General features: G+C 46.3%; 1 protein-coding gene across 1 annotated transcript in view; it reads left to right on the forward strand.

Moving 5' to 3' along the window:
* The first annotated feature begins 1,146 nt into the window (after positions 1-1,146).
* The window catches only part of LOC119461139 (cytochrome P450 3A29), a 31,873-nt gene continuing 15,174 nt past the window's right edge, over positions 1,147-17,845 (forward strand). The window contains exons 1-5 of the mRNA XM_037722345.2: positions 1,147-1,621; positions 2,872-3,061; positions 10,997-11,205; positions 11,297-11,994; positions 12,645-12,749. Of these exons, the coding sequence (XP_037578273.2) occupies positions 1,454-1,621; positions 2,872-3,061; positions 10,997-11,205; positions 11,297-11,994; positions 12,645-12,749 (1,370 nt within the window). The 5' untranslated portion in view covers positions 1,147-1,453. The remainder of the gene's footprint in view (positions 1,622-2,871; positions 3,062-10,996; positions 11,206-11,296; positions 11,995-12,644; positions 12,750-17,845) is intronic.

The raw sequence follows: 17,845 nt of genomic DNA on the forward strand, positions 1-17,845 counted from the left end.
ACGTTGATATTTATGCACTGCGCAGGTCCTAGCTTTAGGGTCACGCAGTGCTTGCGCTTACGCACTGTACAGTTCACAAGCTATCCCGAAATGAACACACCAGTTCACGCGGAGGCACAGTGAGAGACGTCGACGTAGAAATGTCACGAGGACGAATACGATGTTTGATGCTTATCGAATTGGTGATGTGAGGCGTGTGCACAGAGGAGTACGACAAGTATCTAAATACTATAGAAGCCCTAATCTATACGTTAGGGTTTCAATATTTTTTTCTGTGTCGCTGTGGCATAGACCCAATCTGTAGATGGAGAGACGGAGAGAGAGGTAACATTTTATCGTTCATAGTGGCAAGATACTCAACACCCTCCGTCCAGGGTCTCGCTGACGAAATCTGTCGGGTGCTGTTCTTCTCTTAGGCTGGCTCCGTGAGTCAGCCATTCGGTAGTCGGGTTAACCGTTAAGGGCGAGTTCAATGGAGGGTGGGAGGGGAGGTAGAGTAGAATAGCAACTCCAGAGGACATGAGGGATGTTCTCGCGTCCTGGCACAATGTCAGCAAGATGGGGGATCCTCTGTCAGAGGGCTGTGAAGGAGGTGTATACGTGCAGGAGTGAGTAGTGTATTAGTTTCGGCCTGTCCGTGTGCTTTAGAGATACCTGTGAGCCGATATTATGTGTACAGGTTTTATGACAGGCACTAAGTTGTCGGTCAAAGTAATCTCGTCCCACATAATCCGGGAGCATACGGTAGCAAATATGCAGTTGCAGAAGGATGGGGCAGCCCCAATATAAGAATATTGAGAAAATCAAGGAGGGGTGTGGGTAGACAAAGAAAGCTTTGCTTTTAGAAAATAGGGATATGAGAGACCGAATGCAAAATAGCATCGTAACCTGCTCTGGCTAAATGGGGGTGCACGCGGTGGAAACCCCCAAATAATGTAAAGTATTTGATGGTTGTGGCTACTAATTAGACGACAGAATGTCTCTGAAATCACTGCCGTATCAAACTGTCACCCTACCGCTCATCTTGTCACTTGATCGTGAAATCCGCCTGTGTTCAACAATGCCATACCAGGAAAGAGCCTGCGATGTTTCGATAGTTTCCTCAACAAAGGTTTGCATGGAGGAACACCGTGGAAGCTGAACGAGGACAAATTTGAACGAGAAAACGGTGACTGACAACGCACAGTTGTTTATCACAATTCTAACTTCAGTACTTTTTCAAATTTCACAGTCTTTCTTTGCTTGCAAGCACCACTGTTCATAAGCCACACTATGTTCTGTTATGTCTGATGCCGGTCAGTAATTTGAAAGAAAAAAAAAATAAGATATCGTATTCAGCTAATGTGCGCAGCTCAACTCTTTGCGTTAATTTTCGCAAACAGTGTACATAAACCATCCTTTTTTCGAAAATGGCTGATAATCAATTATTTTGCAGTTTTTACTTGGACAAAAAATGGCAATTCTCGCCACAGTCATCGCTGCTGTCGCCGTGACCACAGTCGTATTCTGGTTGCTAAAACGTCGCAGCAAACTGAGGTTGTTCAAAGACCTCGGAATTCCAGGACCAAAGCCGGACTTCTTGTGGGGAAATCTGAAGCAGATGGACCACAGACGCGTTGAGGTGCGTGAAAAAAATATGCCATACTTCGGTTTCTTAGAACTTAGCAGTCACTAAAGCGGCTAGTCGGTAACTCACCATAGTAAGTGAACAACGCGAAAGAGGGACAAGGACGGGACAGCAAGGTGAGAACAGTCTGTGAATTTTTAGAGTGCCTTTGTAGCGGACGTGCAAGCGATTAATGCCACTAAAAGCACACGAATATAAAGTTGAGCTGAGGTGTTCCTATTCTCAAATTTTAAGGGTTGTTGCTAAAAGTGGTGGGAGAAGATCACGCCAAGCCTTTGGCGAGTTGTTTTTTTTTTTCTTTTTGGAGGGGGGGGGGGGGGGCATGTCACTTCTCAGCAGAAATCAACCACCAGTGCTCGGCGCTTCCATGTAGTCCGCCTGCCAAGTACAGATCGAAACCTCTGCTTCTTAACATTAGCAATAGGACGAGAACTGGTTGTTATGTTCAGTAGGATAGCGTGACCCGGAAAAGGCCTCAAAACACGAGGCATTGGAATGCTCATTGCAAGCATTGTCTCGGTACGTTTGAGTCGAAATCTGCGTTCGAAACTTCCTTCTCCCAGCTTTTCTTATTTCTATTCCCGATTTAAGGCATCCAGCCAGGAGCCGTTCCAAATAACTTCCTCTCATGCACTGAAATGGGTGCCAAATGCAAAGACACTTCTGTAGTTGACCACCATTATTTTAGCTGCTGGGATATGCAGCATATGGGGATCCTTTTAGTCTTGTTCCGTGCTGTCTATGAGTTATATTTCTCCTTTTCCTCTTCCCCGTATGTAGGGTAGCTAACCGGGCACAACCTTGGTTAACTTCCCTGCGCTTCTATCTGATCTCTTCCTCCATCTCTAGCATTCGCTTCTTGTTGCATGTTGTTTTGATGGTTTTTCTAGTGTCAGACAGCTATATTCTACTGTAAACGAAGCAATTGACATCTGCTGAAGCAATGACTGCAGGATCGAGAACAAGCACAATCTGATTATTACTAATAAATAATTGTTATGCCAAGCAATCTGCTAGTATCGCTTTTTATAACTCTGCGCGAGAAAAAACGAAAACGAGAATTAGTGGTTTTGTATGCAAATTAGCGGCCTTTTATTGCTATTCCCGATGCACTGTAGCAAAATATTAAATTGAATTTAACACAACATAACGCGGTGTACCGAAAAAGCCATGACCAATAAAGTATTGTGACCTAAGTGGGTGGCATCGGATAGGGTAACTGACATGCTAATGCATTTTTCCAGGCATTCGTGCAATGGAGAAAAGATCATGGAAAGCGGTTTGGCGTCTACGTGGGGAGTGAGCCTTTCTTGGTCATCACAGACCCCGAAATGGCACACGAGTGCTTCGTCAAGCAAGCGGCGATATTTCTGGACAGACCGACATCTTTCGTGGATGCGGAGCCTTTCAAAAGCAGCCTCTTTCAGCTTGGTGGTAAGCTTCACATTACCCGTGGACATTACCCGTGGAGTCGTTAGTAAGAAGTTGACAGTGAAAAAAAGAGAAAGTGAATACACATGTAGAAGCACTTCCTAGACAAGCATTGCTGAACCATGTAGCTTCACTGTTTTGAGTAGAGGATTTATTTATATTTTTGTATCGCTAACAATGAAGAATTAAGAAACGTGAGTGAAAGTGTCTGGTACACTTTGTAACTAGGGCTATATGCTGGAAGCCAGCGCCCACCATCGATAGGTTTCATAAGCAAATTTTATATTACGCCGCTCATGTTATATTCTGTGTTTTCTTTCTCACACAATAGTGAATAGAACGCAAATATGCCAAATATTCTTGCAGGAAAAACAACATTACGAGGGCTACAACAGGCGTTGCTTGCCAGGATTATTGAATGGCGCGTTATTTCACGAATGGACCCTTAGCAAATAGGCCTTCTTAATATGATTCAGGCTATCTTTCATCTGCAGAAAATTGTCGCGTGCATCAATTAAATTTTGCTGCACTTGTAGCGTAGAACACTGGTGCAGGTATGAGGGGTGTTAATGAAGTTTGTATTATCGGTACCATAAACTTGGAACGGGCAGGCACGATAGGCCTTAAAATGAGTGCACGTTTCTTATAGCGGAATATAAAACCTGTGTTCTATAGAGTTCCAGGAAAAACCACTAGGGCATCAAACATATACGGCAGCTTCCATCGGGAAGGTTGGTCGAAGCATAAGCAGTAATTATGCCGAACTATCAATAGTACTATCGATACTATCGTTAGTTGAGTCACTATCGAACTATCGACGGTAAAAATCACATCATCTCACCCTACGGGCAGCCATGGCGGGATGCGAAATCATCGCGGGGGGTGCGCATCAAGTTTCCGTTTCGTTTCACTTGGCAACACAACCCAATGAAAGTTAGAGTGATAGAATGTATTGAGAAGAGAGGAGACGTTTGTACGGAGTTGTTGCGTCTTTATTTGGAGATCATACGTGATTCCTAGCGTCGGTGCCCGCAGTATCTTGAAGACGATGGCTTTGTGGTTGGTGAAGTGTAGCGTAAATGGGTCTTGCTGCAGAGGGTCGAGTTTGAAATTTGCGAAGACGAGGTCTATGCACGTTCCCCTGATGGTGGTGGGTTGCTTGTGATCTTGGGAAATGCATCGCAAAGAGTATACGTCCTTCATGTGCTGCACCAGCCAATCGGTTGTCAGTATGTTTACGTTTAAGTCCCCTGCGAGTATGAAGGGCGCGTGTCTGTAGGTCTTGGTGTACTCTACCATGCTCCTTGCGAGGTAAAGTTCGACGCTTTCTCTTGAGATGTTGGGTTTGAGATACAGCGTCATGATGACGATGCTGTTGTCACCGTGGAAGGATAGTCGGACGGCCGAGTGCTCTCCGTTGTGCCTTTGAGTGGTGACCGGTAGGTCTAGGTCCTTTGCGTTTGCGGTGAGAGTGCGTTTCACGTATACGGCGACACCACCCGACTTGCCGTTCTTGGCGAGACCGCGCCTATACACTGTAAACGAAAATACCCCCACATGGGAATTATAACAAGGTGATGTGCCCTATGTACTCCCATCCTTGAATATTTACTCCGATGTATGGGAGGAATACAACGGCATTTCCTCGTTTCACTCCGCTGTGGGAGGATAAGGGCGGACATGACGTGAATTTACTCCGCCTTCAAAATTTTGTTCTCACGGGAACTCCGCTCAGGGAGTTTTAAAGAACTCCCCGCCGGAACAAGTTGGTCACGTGGTGCTTCCCATAAGGCTGTGCGCCGCGCGAGCGACCGGCCGCGTTCGGCGGAGTCAGCGGTGCTCATGGCGGACGGTTTGTTTACATCTGTGCAGTGTTGTTTCGTGCCAGCGTTTCACCGATTTTCTTTCCTATACTTCCTTCCAGAAAGTGTTATAGGCCTCTCTGAAGCTCACTGTATCTCATCTTTATGTACGTTAGCTGTGATCACTCTGCTGGCAGCGATGAATGCAAGAGCAATGATTTCAAGTGCGGAAAAAGGCTTAGGTGTGACCACGAAGCTGCCGGTTGACTCGTGATGTCGGCTCAGGTTTTTGGCTGTGCTTTCGTGTTGCGTTACCTTGACTTGTGTTCTTTAGTGCGTGAAATACCACTTTTATGTCCTTTTGAGTATATGCTGACAATGCCCGGTGTAAAGTTCCGCGTAGCAATGGCAACAGCAGCCACGGTTCGAGGGACCACCTCCGTGATAGCCGCACATGAATGCCATACTCCGACTTCGTTACTGTGCTGTGCTGCCAGTATTACAGTAAGACCGTGGTGCAAGCAATTCTTTTTATGAACCTGTGTAGGGATATCCTCGCCCTCGCCCAGGAAATACGGTAGGACTTACTGAGTTTCTTACTGAGCGATGTGAATCGAATCGTTATCGCGAAGTTCTGTTTTGATGACGTCGTTGCTTCGGATATTGCATTAACATCATGCTCAATCAAAGATACTGATTTAAGAGCATACCTGCTGGCTCCGAGCGTGTGGATTCGTTTGCCAGATCAGCGATGTAGCTCCGTTTCACAACCGAGACACATTGCTTGGACGCGGAGCAAGAAGTCCGGTAAAAAAAAAAATTATGACTACGCAATTTTCGGGGTTACATGGGCTGCTACGGGTCATGCTCACATGTAATAAATTGTTGTCCCGCCACCATTCTTTCACACGGAGCTAATTTTGTTATGAACCACGGGCACGTACATTTTTCTTGCGTACTGTAATTAACGCACTACTTTTTGGCCGCGGACGCCGGCAGTGTGCGAAGTCACTTCAGCGCTCACAGAATGGCATTCTAATTTTGAAAAATTATGCCATGAACGTTGTTTTTTCAATATTCTAAATTAACAGTTCCGTGTGGATTTAGGTTTCATGTTACTTTCGGAGAGGCAGATCTCGTATGTGCCAGCCTGTGAGTCGTAATTCTGAAAACAGTACAGCTGCTCGCTAGGCCGTTTCGAGGCCCACATTATCGCGGCTATATATACTGGCAGGGTTGCTTCTTGTTGTGTGTCGAGTGTCCGTTGGATTTCCTTAACAGCTCTTCATCAGGTGTTTCTCAAATGTTTATGTGTTTATGTATGGCTTGGTCTGTCTGGTCTCGTTCACTTGTTTCGCAGAATTTGGCTTATTCTTGTGTGTATATTTCGGATTTTGACCCGTAGCTTCTACGTATAAAATTCTCCACGCAATTTGACGTGGTACTTTTTTTTATACTCCCGCGGTGCAGCTCGAAAACCTCCGTACAGCCCGAAATAAAAAAGAAACATGACAGGCAAAAAAAAAAAAACTCCCCTGGCACCACGCAAAAATTCCGCCTGCACGGAGTAAAAATTATACTCCGATCATTGGGAGCATAATAAACTCCCAACCGGGGAGTCGCTAGGTCAATAGCGGTCAAATACCAGGTCAATAACAGCCAGCCCTACTCTCAAGGCAAAAAAGATCGTTCTAAGCCACAGTTCAGTCGAATAGATACCGACTGAATTGTGGCTTTAATCAGACCTGATAAAGATATTCTGTAGTGATCGTTATTGCCAGTTGCCGTTTCTTTTGCACGGGAATGGGGAGATAGCGGGGAATAGCGAGGGCATGGAGGGTTATCAGGTGTTGGCATCCTCCAAAGAACACACTTGTTCATAAAAAAAAAAAAAAAAACTGTCAGCCCTTCCACTGGGGTGGAGATGGAAGACCAGCGAAGCTGTACTATGGTGGGAATTATGTATTTCCAATGATGACTATAAAGATGTTATGGTGTAATTGGTTATTTGAAGTACTAAAGAATAAGCAGTATATATGATCCGGTGGTTTTCATTTATTTAGTGACCAAATAGTGACTGACAACCTTATGGTCGCTACTTACACTGCCATAGGGTGCACGGCAAAGGTTGGCACATTCTTCATAAACACGTCACCAACGCCGCGCGCGTTCGGCGCGAACGCGAGCAAAACGCCGCCGCCGTCGACAACAGTTCTCCGCGTTGTTTGTGTGACCGCACACAACCACTGTCCTGGCGTGAGCAAGCGCGCCAGCAGCAGCGGGCGAAGGTTCATGTGGTCTATCGCTTCAACAGAAACTGAGCGGCGAAAGCACAGCGCATACAAAGGTAGGAGCCAGGGGCGAAGCCGAGGGAGGGGCTGATGGGGCTTCAGCCCCCCCCCCCCCCCCCCCCGTAACCTTTTGCGTGCCGGCATGCACCGCCGACCAAAACTACCACCGACGCCGGGAATCATTCTGGATTCAGTCTACAATGTATTTTTCACGCTCGAAAAGACATTTCGGCACGAACATTGCGAACTCAGGCTGGATTTCATGGCAACGCCCTTGCACCTGGAGTCACGTAACGCAAGGAGCCCGATCCGAGCACAAACTTTCGAGGGCTTTTCGATAGCGAGCGGGCGCGTGGCGGCATCTCGCAGCGGCCGCGGAATCTACGGAGTGCATGGATTTCAATTACGAAACTATATGGGTATAAAGTTCTCATAAACTTTTGACGCGAAAGGTGCGCTGACATTTCCAAAGGCGTGCTTTAAAAGATTTTCAATTCTGGAACTTTATTGGGTCAAGGCTCTCATAAACTTGGGCCAACATGCGTGCACTGGAGCCCTCGTGTCCAAGCCGTTCCAGAAATAAAAGCATGCGCTCGCAATCTTCCACACACACGAAAATACTAAATATCACCGTGACTGTGAGCTAGCACCTGATAATTTTATTGCGATAGCAATTATATGGACACTTCAACCGGATTTCTGCCGTCGGCGTCGCCGTCGCCGTGAGGTTCCGTATAGATAAAATCTCAGCGGAAGCGTGCGGGGACGCGCGCTATCACGGAGAGCGAACGCACTCAATCTCCCACGCGCAAGCAACGAAGCGGGAAGCGAGCGCCGGAGGGAGCGGGGGGGGGGGGGGGGGGGGGGGGGCGCACTTTTCCTCTGCCAGCAACCGCGCTCGTCGCTCGCCGCACCGTCTCTTATCTCCACACGGCTCTGACCTTTATGCACGCTCAGTTTCCGTTGAAGCGATAGACCGCACGTACCTTCGCCCGCTGCTTGCTGCCAGCGTTTTGACAGTCGTTGTCTGCAGTCATTCAGTGTGATCTATTCATGTTTGTGCGCGCTGACACCACGCTTGTTCATTCAGTTAGTAATAGTCGGGCCACATTTTCCAACGCACGCTACACATGCAATGCTGCCCGGGTCGGCAGTGCAGCGCTACAGGCGTGTCCCTTCGCACGCGCTGCCCACGGGAAGCGCTTCTCATCAACACCACCGTTTCACACGCGCCTTCTCGTCGTCATCGAGTCTCTCTTCATGTCGGTCTACTTACGCCACAGCACACCTGCTTACTTAATCAGCTCATGTTTACTACAATTCATATTGCTACCAAAGCCGCTCACCTTACATCGTATGACATTGCTCTGTTGCTATCGCATTCATTGCTTCGCCCTTAGGGCGAAACTGTGACATTTTCTCCAAATATTTTCAGGAAGCGTGCCCAATGTGGTCGATCAGCTGGACCAGGGCAGGCAAAGTAAAATATGAGAAAACAGAAGAAAGTAAATTGCCTATTATTGAGGAAATTATTTTTGCGGGGGACAAGGTCTGGCTCTCCGTGGCCACAGGGACAGTGGCCCTATGGATTTAAGCATAGCCCCCACTGAAAATACAAGTATTTTCAGAGCGCTTCTTCGCATACGAGCTGGTTGTGGAGATACATATCTGAAGAATCATTTGGAAAGTTGCCCCAGTAATTCCTCGCATTTAAGGCCAGATGCACAAAACCAAATTATAGAAATTTGTGGTGAAATTATCAAAGAAAGCCTAGTTGCAAAAGCAGGCTGCTTCTCCATACTTCCTGACGAAACGACGGACATCGCTGGAAACGAACAGCCTACTGTTTGTGCAAGGTACCTAAACAAGGATGCCAACGACACCGATGGAGTGTTTTAGGTTTTAGCATCGGAATAGATGCCCTCTCTCATTGCGATTGCAGGTTCTATGTAAATGTGTACAAACTGCTGCAGGTTCTAGTCACCCTTCCAGTGACCACTGCCAGCGCAGAGAGAATAATTTTTACAAGAATTTTCTAAAAAAGAACTTTCACACTACAATATCTGTGAAACGCATGGTTATGCTGGCGCTTCTATATTCTATACACCCACAGAGACGTCGGCATCAACGTGTCCGAAGTCATTGACTCCTTCACGCAACTTCCCCGCCGAGAGAAATTTGTCCTTTAGATAGCGCAGCAGCAAAAATCAATGCAAGTAAAAAGCTCTGTTCCTTCAGGTCCATAAGCTCGTAATTATGAAAACGTATGACTGTTCGTTAGCTTTAAAGCCGCAGAAATTTTAGCCGTTTATTCTAGCAGTTAGCATCATAATCAAAATTATCATGCGAATACGAAAATTACGAGGACATCAATAGCCAGTTTTGACCAACCTTGCTCATTGAAAGCCCGGCCCACGCGGCGTTTGGCAAAAACGCACTCGGATATGGGGTAGTTCAACTTGCCGCATCATCTGTGGATTTCGTTTGTCCTTTTCTTTCCTTTTTAGCTACCTGCTTTTATTTCTTTTTTGAAACGAAGCAATACATTCCTTTAATTTTGGAGTGCAGAATAATTATTGCCGCTGTGCAGACAGTTAAATTAAACATTTTCGTAATTATTTCTGCATTATTCCTCTAATATTGTACCCACATGGCGCTGTCGTGACCGCTGCATGGCCCGAGTACATATCACGATTTCTGCGATCATAGTTTTTTTTTTTTTTTTCCCTAGGTCATCTGTCTTTCTGTCCGCGAAGTTTACTATCTGTGACTGCGCAACATGTTTATTTGTCTTCTTTGACGCATTATATACAGTGACGTTTGCTTAAATACGTAGATTTATTGTAGACTTAGACGTATATTTAAATATCTTGTTGCGAGGTTTTGTGTATACACGCAGTGAACTTTGTTTCCAGCGACTCTTTTTTGCCCTTTAACGAGTGGTATCTTCGCATTTGTATATTCCATTCTATCTTCGCATTTCTAATGTATATTTTGCAGAACTCCTACTTTTTATTTGTACTGACTGTTGCGAGTATAATCTCGGTGTAATTACAATACACGACCGGTAGCAGCTGCGCCTGCGCAATCTATTGCAACGAGGGACAGCGTCATTGAGGTTTTTCCCTGGCCGTTGCATATGTGTAAAAATTTAAACAAGGTTCTTGAATGACAAAGATTCATCAATATATTTGTCCTCAAGTTATTAATTTCATAGCCTTTACGTTTTTCATATTAGCTGCAGCCACTGCTTTGCTGGTTTCGAACTGATATAGTTCTAAAGTTCGTGTGATATTTTTTTATTTATTAAATAGACAAAAAAAAACGCGGCAGCATTGATATCGCTTAATTGAGCCACAATTTTTGGGACATACGAATATATTCTTTTATGAAAAAATACATATATTACTTGACAGTGCGTAGCGTTCAATAGTTCGTTTGCAGCATCTAATCTACAATGGCATTGGCAATGGAGTTGTTATTCATGTATTTGATCCCTCGACAAATTCCAAGCCTGATCCCCTCCCCGAACAAAATTTCTGGCTACGCCACTGGTAGGAGCCGTGTTGCACAGACTAGGGGGCCTCGATGCCCTCCTCGCCCGCCGCTCCCCTTTCCGCTGGGTAGTCGCGTTTGCACTCCGCCGTGCGTTCGCTCCCCGTGAAAACACCCGTCCCTCGCCCTCGCGCACTTTCACTCGCACATACAGCATACGGCCAATGAGACTTTTTTTTTTCTATTGCCGGACACGACCATCGAAGAGTGAGCCCTTAAAAGCTTCGCTGTAAAAATCTAACCGCGCTTCTGAGTTTTGTTTATAGCGTATTCTCTATCTTTGCTTCCAGGCAGAAAATGGACGAACGTGAGGGCGGCGTTGAACTACGCTTTCAGTTCAAGCATGATGAAGGATCTCTCTCTGGTAGCAGACCTTTGCGCCACTAGATTTGTGGACAGGATATCTTCGATAAGCCTGAGGAGAGGACACGTAGAAGTGTTCGATCGTGCATTGGACTTCGCTTTCGACTTCATCATGAACACGGTACTGGCACAAAAGGTAGGGGCTGCTTCTATGTGTGTTGTTCTTACATTCCTACACTTGGGAACGCTCTCACGTCAACGGTTCAATCCGCTTGCTTCTTCGGCAGGTGAAATCTCAGGAGGGCGGCAACGAAACAATTCTGGAGTTCCTGAAGCAAGTTAGTAAGGACATGGAAAACTCAGCCATCGAAGTGGCGTTTACGGTACCCGTCGTGCGCGCTGTCCTTACGCTGATATATCCATTCACAAAGCATGCTAAAGCGTTCAAAAACATTACGAGCCACGCACAACACTTAATCGAACTACACCGTTCCGGAGAGCTACCGAAAGAACCCAGCGTGCTTCAGACGCTTCTGGGCGAAGAAGCCCTCAATGGAACGCAAAAGAAACCTAGCAGGCGCTATAAACACCTGGACGACCAGTACATATCGTCTAATGCGGCAATATTTCTCTTGGCTGGCACCGAGGCTACGGCTTCCGCGCTTTCTTTTCTGGTGTATCTCTTGGCAAGACATCCCCGCGAACAGGAAAAAGTAGTCAAGGAGATGGAGGACATTTTTCCTTCTGAAGAAGAAATCAAGTGTAACTTCAACGAGCTGCATCGGCTAAAAAGAATTGACATGGTAATTTACGAAGGACTTCGCCTCTACCCACCCGTCCCACTGTACTTGATAAGGCGTTGCTCTCAGGACACGACTGTTTGTGGGCAGTTCATTCCAGCCGGTGTCAATGTGATGGTTACACCGTGGCTCATCCATCACGACCCTGAAGTTTGGCCGGAGCCTGACAAGTTCCTGCCAGACAGGTTTGCCGAAGAAAACCGCGAAAGTCGCCTGAATGGGACCTATATGTCATTCGGACTAGGGCCCAGGGTGTGCATAGGTCAGAAGTTAGGGTTCCTTGCGCTGAAGTCAGCGCTCGTTAAAGTTGTTCGAGATTTTAGGCTAACCTTGTGCGATGAGGCCACTGGGCCGCCAACTTTATCGGTTCCTAGCGTAATACTCTTACCGGGAGGAGGAGTGAGGGTCAGGCTGGAGCACAGAACAACGATATCGTCGAGTGAGCGGTGCAAGACCGGCAAGCGCATGTTCGTGGCAGCTTAGATTTGTGAGAGTCAATAAGTATTTCAGGAAGTCAATCGATCAGCTTGACACCTTTTGTGTCACTGTATTGGGGCACTTTTCACCCTTCAAAAAGCATAAATTTTAGTCGAATAGAAGTATCTCAATTACCAGTTGTTCTTGGAGGTTTTGTTAGGCACCATCAAGAGATGATATACATTTGCTTCCTCCAACCCTTGAAGGCGGATGCCAAGCCAGAATTCAAGGGCAATTCAAGGGCAGCCAGAATTCAAGGGAAGTTCATTCCAGCCGGTGTCAGCGTGATGGTTACACCGTGGCTCATTCATCACGACTTTGAAATTTGGCCAGAGCCTGAGAAGTTCCTCCCAGACAGGTTTGCCGCAGAAAACAGCGAAAGTCGCCAGAATGGGACCTACATGCCTTTCGGACTAGGGCCCAGGGTGTGCATAGGTCAGAAGTTAGGGTTCCTGGCGCTGAAGTGAGCGCTTATTGAAGTTGTTCAAGATTTTAAGCTAACCTTGTGCAATGAGGCCACTGGGCCGCCAACATTATCGGTTCCTAGCGTAATACTCGTACCGGGAGGAGGAGTGAGGGTCAGGCTGGAGCTCAGGACAGCGATAGCGTCGAGTGAGCGGTGCAAGACTGGCAAGCGCATGTTCGTGGCAGGTTAGATTTGTGAGAGAGTCAATAAGTATTTCAGGAAGTCAGTCGATCAGCTTGACACCTTTAGTATCATTGTATTGAGGCACTTTTCACCCTCCCAAAAGGATAAATTTTATTCCAATAGAAGGATCTCAATTACCAGTTCTTCTTGGAGGTTTTGTTAGGCACCACCAAGAAGTAATATACATTTGCTTCCTCCAACCATTGAAGGCGGATGCCAAGCCAGAATTCAAGGGCATCAGATTATTTCTCGTAATTCCGCTGTGCCAACAATCCGCACCCGTAGGTCAGAATACTAGTAATAACAAAGATGGAGGACCAGAACAATATGAAGCAGTCTTGAAATTCCTTTTCTGACTAGTTTTTCTAGCTTTCACAACCTATGAAGCCGTTTCATTGCTCTTTTACCTAACATTTTGTGACTTTCTTTGATAGTACACCTTCCTTATTTGTGGCGATTTCGTTAGGGTATAGGAGGAATAATGAAAGTTTTCCTTCTTTGTTTGTGTGCGTGTATTAACGCATGTGCTTGTATATGTACGTGCGTGCCCACATGTGTGTGTGAATGGATGGGCGAGTGGCTCGGAAGGGGCGTTGTGCAGCATACCTAACTATATGTGTGCGTGTGTGTGCACTTATGCGCTTATGAGCGAGTGCGCATGTGGGTTGGCGAGGTGGCACATTCCCTCTTCTTTTTTACGCCCTTCCTCTGGTTTGTTTCCTATCGTTTTTATTAGTTTTGCTGTTTTCGCATTTTCTCTCCGTGTTTCTGTATATTGATAAGCAGAAGCTATTCCATGTATAATCTGACATTTTTATCCCGTAGTTCTTTAATACTCATACTTGATTCGATTTCACAATTGCGCTGTTTCATCATCTCTTCCTTACGTACTTGCTTGCTTGATTGATTCCTTTCACCCTCGTATGGTGGCGTAGTGGCTACGGCGTTGCGCTACTAAGCCCGAGGGCGCGGGATCGAATCCCTGCCGCGGCGGCCGCATTTAGATGGCGGTGAAAAGCAGGAACGCCCGTGTACCGTACACTGTGGTGCACGTTAAAGAACCCCAGGTGGTCAAATCTAATCCGCACTCCCTCAATAGGGCGTGCCTCATAATCAAATCGTGGTTTCGGCTCGTAAAACCCCAGAATTTAATTTTGTTTCTTGTCTTTCATTCTTCTCTCTCTCTCTCTCTCTTTTTTCTCATCCTATAGTTCGAGCAGAAAAGAAACAGAAAGAGAGAGATCACAGGACGGTGGATACAAAGGCCTATAGTTTGCCAGTTTCGAGGCCATTGTAACCAGTGGTTAGCGAGGGCGTCACGCGTTGGTTCCACGCACCGAAGGATCCGGTCACCCGGTTTCGGTCCCGTACTCACCTCGAGTTGCGTCTCGAGCGCGTTGGTGTCGAGAGACACCAACGCGCTTTAAGAGGGTTGCACGCCCACCTCCAATCTGTCGTTCACGGTCACTGCACACCCATGAGGTGGTTTCTCTCGGCTGATCACACGGCTCACAAACCGCCTGGTCGCGCTTTCCAAGGGCCTGCGTGGTGTAGTCCACCCTGCGTGTTGTAGGCTGCGATGCATGACCGGACGGCGACGGTGTCCTGCCAGGCGTGGTTGACGGTATTTTTTTGTAAAACACGTGTACGCGCAGCGCCGATTGTTGTTGTTGTTGTTGTTGTTGTTGTTGTTGTTGTTGTTGTTGTTGTTGTTGTTGTTGTTGTTGTTGTTGTTGTTGTTGTTGTTGTTGTTGTTGTTGTTGTTGTTGTTGTTGTTGTTGTTGTTGTTGTTGTTGTTGTTGTTTGATTTCATAACACATATATACCAATATACAGAAAGAAAAAGATGGGAATGAGCGAAAAGATGGTTTCCTAGCTGCGGGGCGAGCTGGAGCTGGCATTCCATCATTAGGGCAAGCAACGCGAAAGAAAACGAACTTTTTTTTTTTGAAGGGCAAGCCATCATTTAATCTTTTTTGATATACGAGAGTGTTTTCTAGGTACAAAGAAAAAGCGGCACATGAGATTGACGAAACGTTTCTCATGCACATGGGGGGTCAAATGTGTGTCGCTGGATCATCTGTCGCATTGCCTGCCTGTGAGAGAGTATCTGAGTACGCACCATTAACCTTTTTTTTTTGCCTTTGACTTTGATTTGTTGCCATGTATATCTACCAATATATACTTGCGTGATTTCAATAAAAATTTATGTTGATAGTCCGCACTGTGTCTTTCTTTCTGTTGCATTAAGTTGATTCTTCGCGTTGCTTACCTCAAGAAAGAAGCAGCAGGTTGGCAACTGCCATCACACCGATGAGGCCGAAGTATGTTTAAAACGGGATTTGTGCTTAGTGAGGCCGTATAGGATTGGCACGACGCCTATAACTACCCTCCCGTTGCGTGCCTATCTGTGGAACACGCGCCAACGGAGGTGCGTAACGGGAACATGGTGCAGCTCTCATTCCACCCCCTTCACCTCTACTGGAGACGCGATCGGCCTTGGCGTCGAGAAACGCATACGCATGCGCAGAGCCATGGTATTCGCTTGATACTCATTTCAATCTGTGCTATCAATACACCTCACTGGTGGACGAGCTAAATAATTTACCTATATCCTTTAACAGTTAATTAGGCCACTGGTTGGGTCTTAATATGCAATACGGAAAAGCGAATGGTGTCTCCACTTAGATACACATTAACTGGGCAAAGTAGAGTCACGTAAGCACAGACTGGCGTGTCTTTGGAACCATTCCAGGGCAAAATTTTCTTAAGCAACCTTTGAGGCCGTGTCTCCTATCCAGTACACATCAACGCACATGCGGCAGATTTTTATATATCTTATATGGGAGCATGTTTCAATGCCTAAAATACAAATCTGTTTTTTTTTTTTGTTTTTGTTTTTGCGTACCAGAATTATGGTAGGCACGCCGTAATTGAAGACACCAAATACACTTTGACCTCCTGGGATTCTTTAACGTGCACACGGGTGGTTTTGCATTTCGCCGCCATCGAATTGCGGCCGCCGCGGCCTGGAGTCGTTACCGCGACCTCGGGCATATCAGTGCAATGCTAAAGCCAGTACACCACCACGGCGGGGCAGCTTGGAATGCCTCGTCCAAATCGGCAATTGTCAGCACCCAGCTGCTAGTCGAAGGCATGACCTATTACATTTTCATCGGGCCGTGTGGAAATGCGAATTGACAGACAGCGCAGAAGCTGTCAGCACCTTAAAAAGATTTCTATAGACACGAGGAGTTGCGGAGAACTACTAGAGCGATGTAATATGTCCTGCATGTAGTATCCCTGTGCATGTCAGTGTAATAGAGAGAGAGAGAACTACTTTATTGAAATGAAGATTCTGCTTGGTTACTGTGGGGTTACTGTGAAGTGCGACTAAAATGTTCTCGCTCTTGTTACCACTCGTGATGTAACCTTGTAAATTTTGTCTTGTAGCATGGGTGTAGCCAGGTGGTGCAAGGGTGGCTACACTCTTCACTATCACTTTCACCGTGCAAGATTTGCTGACGGAGCACGAAGAAAAACAGATATAATTGGAAGGTATTTTTATTTTGCGCCGAAGAAGACATACACAAAAAGGACACCCACATACACACGCAGATAAAATACGCTGAAGCACCACATAAAAATTGACAGTCACTTCAGTATCCTCACGTGATTTGAATACGGAAGCATAATGACTTCTCCAAGTTGTCACCTTAAATTAAACATCTACCTTAACACACCTTAACACGCCTTGCTCAAATCTGCACCAACCTTAATCCACTTTACGCCACGTTAATACACCTTAATAATCTACCTTGATGCATGCTGATGATAATTTTTCCTGCCACTCGTTGCTGACAAAGCCGACGTTACTACCTCATGGGACATGCGTATAATGCTTTAAGCTCGGTTTCAACTTTCGACTTTCAGTTCAGCTAAGTTCAACTTTCGAACCTTGTGGTCCCTATGCCGTACCAGCGTCACCAAAGAACTAAGGCAATTGGAGGCCTTCTTACTACACTGTTGTCGCATGCGCCCAGCGCGATCTTCTGCTTGGCGACACAAGATAGGACTGTAGACTGCACCAACGTGTTCGTTCTGTCACTCTCAATATGCGAAACATTGCTTGTTGGACTGCCCAGAATTCCAGACTGTCCAGTAAGGAAGCGAGACTGTCCTTGGCGGACTGATATACAGACTAGCTCCGTGCGCTAGCGTGAAGGACTTTCAATGCGAAAGCATTATACATCTCATGCGGCAGAAACGCCGGCGTTGTCAACACCGAGGGGCACCAAAAATGGCCGACGGCGCACAGAGTAAAAACACGTCAAAAATGCTCGGATTGAGGTTAAATTTCTCAAGGAGGTTCCTGTAAACAAAGTAAATCAATGGGTTCGAAAAGAAAATTTGTTAAATTTTGGTCTGGGTGGGAAGCGAACCCGAGCCTGCGAGACACGAGACGAGCACGCATCCACCAAGCCACAGCGGCTCCACAGTTCTGTTTAACTAAAGGTGTACCTATACTCTATCTCACAAGCTGGTTGCCGCTCTGTGGAAGCTATACGAATTCTTAGCCAATAGGAATGCCGAATGTCCCTCGAGATTTCCTCATCCGCGTTGGTGGATTGGGCATCTGCTCAACGTCTGCTTGCCATGCTGTTACATGCTTCATGGTTGGCAGTTTGACACAAAAACGTGTAACCATAAGCTACGTTTACGTGCAAGCGACAGCAGGGCTAACAAACAGGCGAACTCAATAATTACGACCAAACATACGTAATGATTTGACCTCATCTTGAGATGAGACTATAGCGATGACGTATTTTACCGCTTGTTTCTTGCTGACAGGGCGGAGAGCCAGTAACAAGCGTGAATTCAGGTCGAAGCGGGTGGTCGGCGCTGTAGGT

The sequence above is a fragment of the Dermacentor silvarum genome, chromosome 8 (genome assembly GCF_013339745.2).
Source record: "Dermacentor silvarum isolate Dsil-2018 chromosome 8, BIME_Dsil_1.4, whole genome shotgun sequence".
NCBI lineage: Eukaryota > Metazoa > Arthropoda > Arachnida > Ixodida > Ixodidae > Dermacentor > Dermacentor silvarum.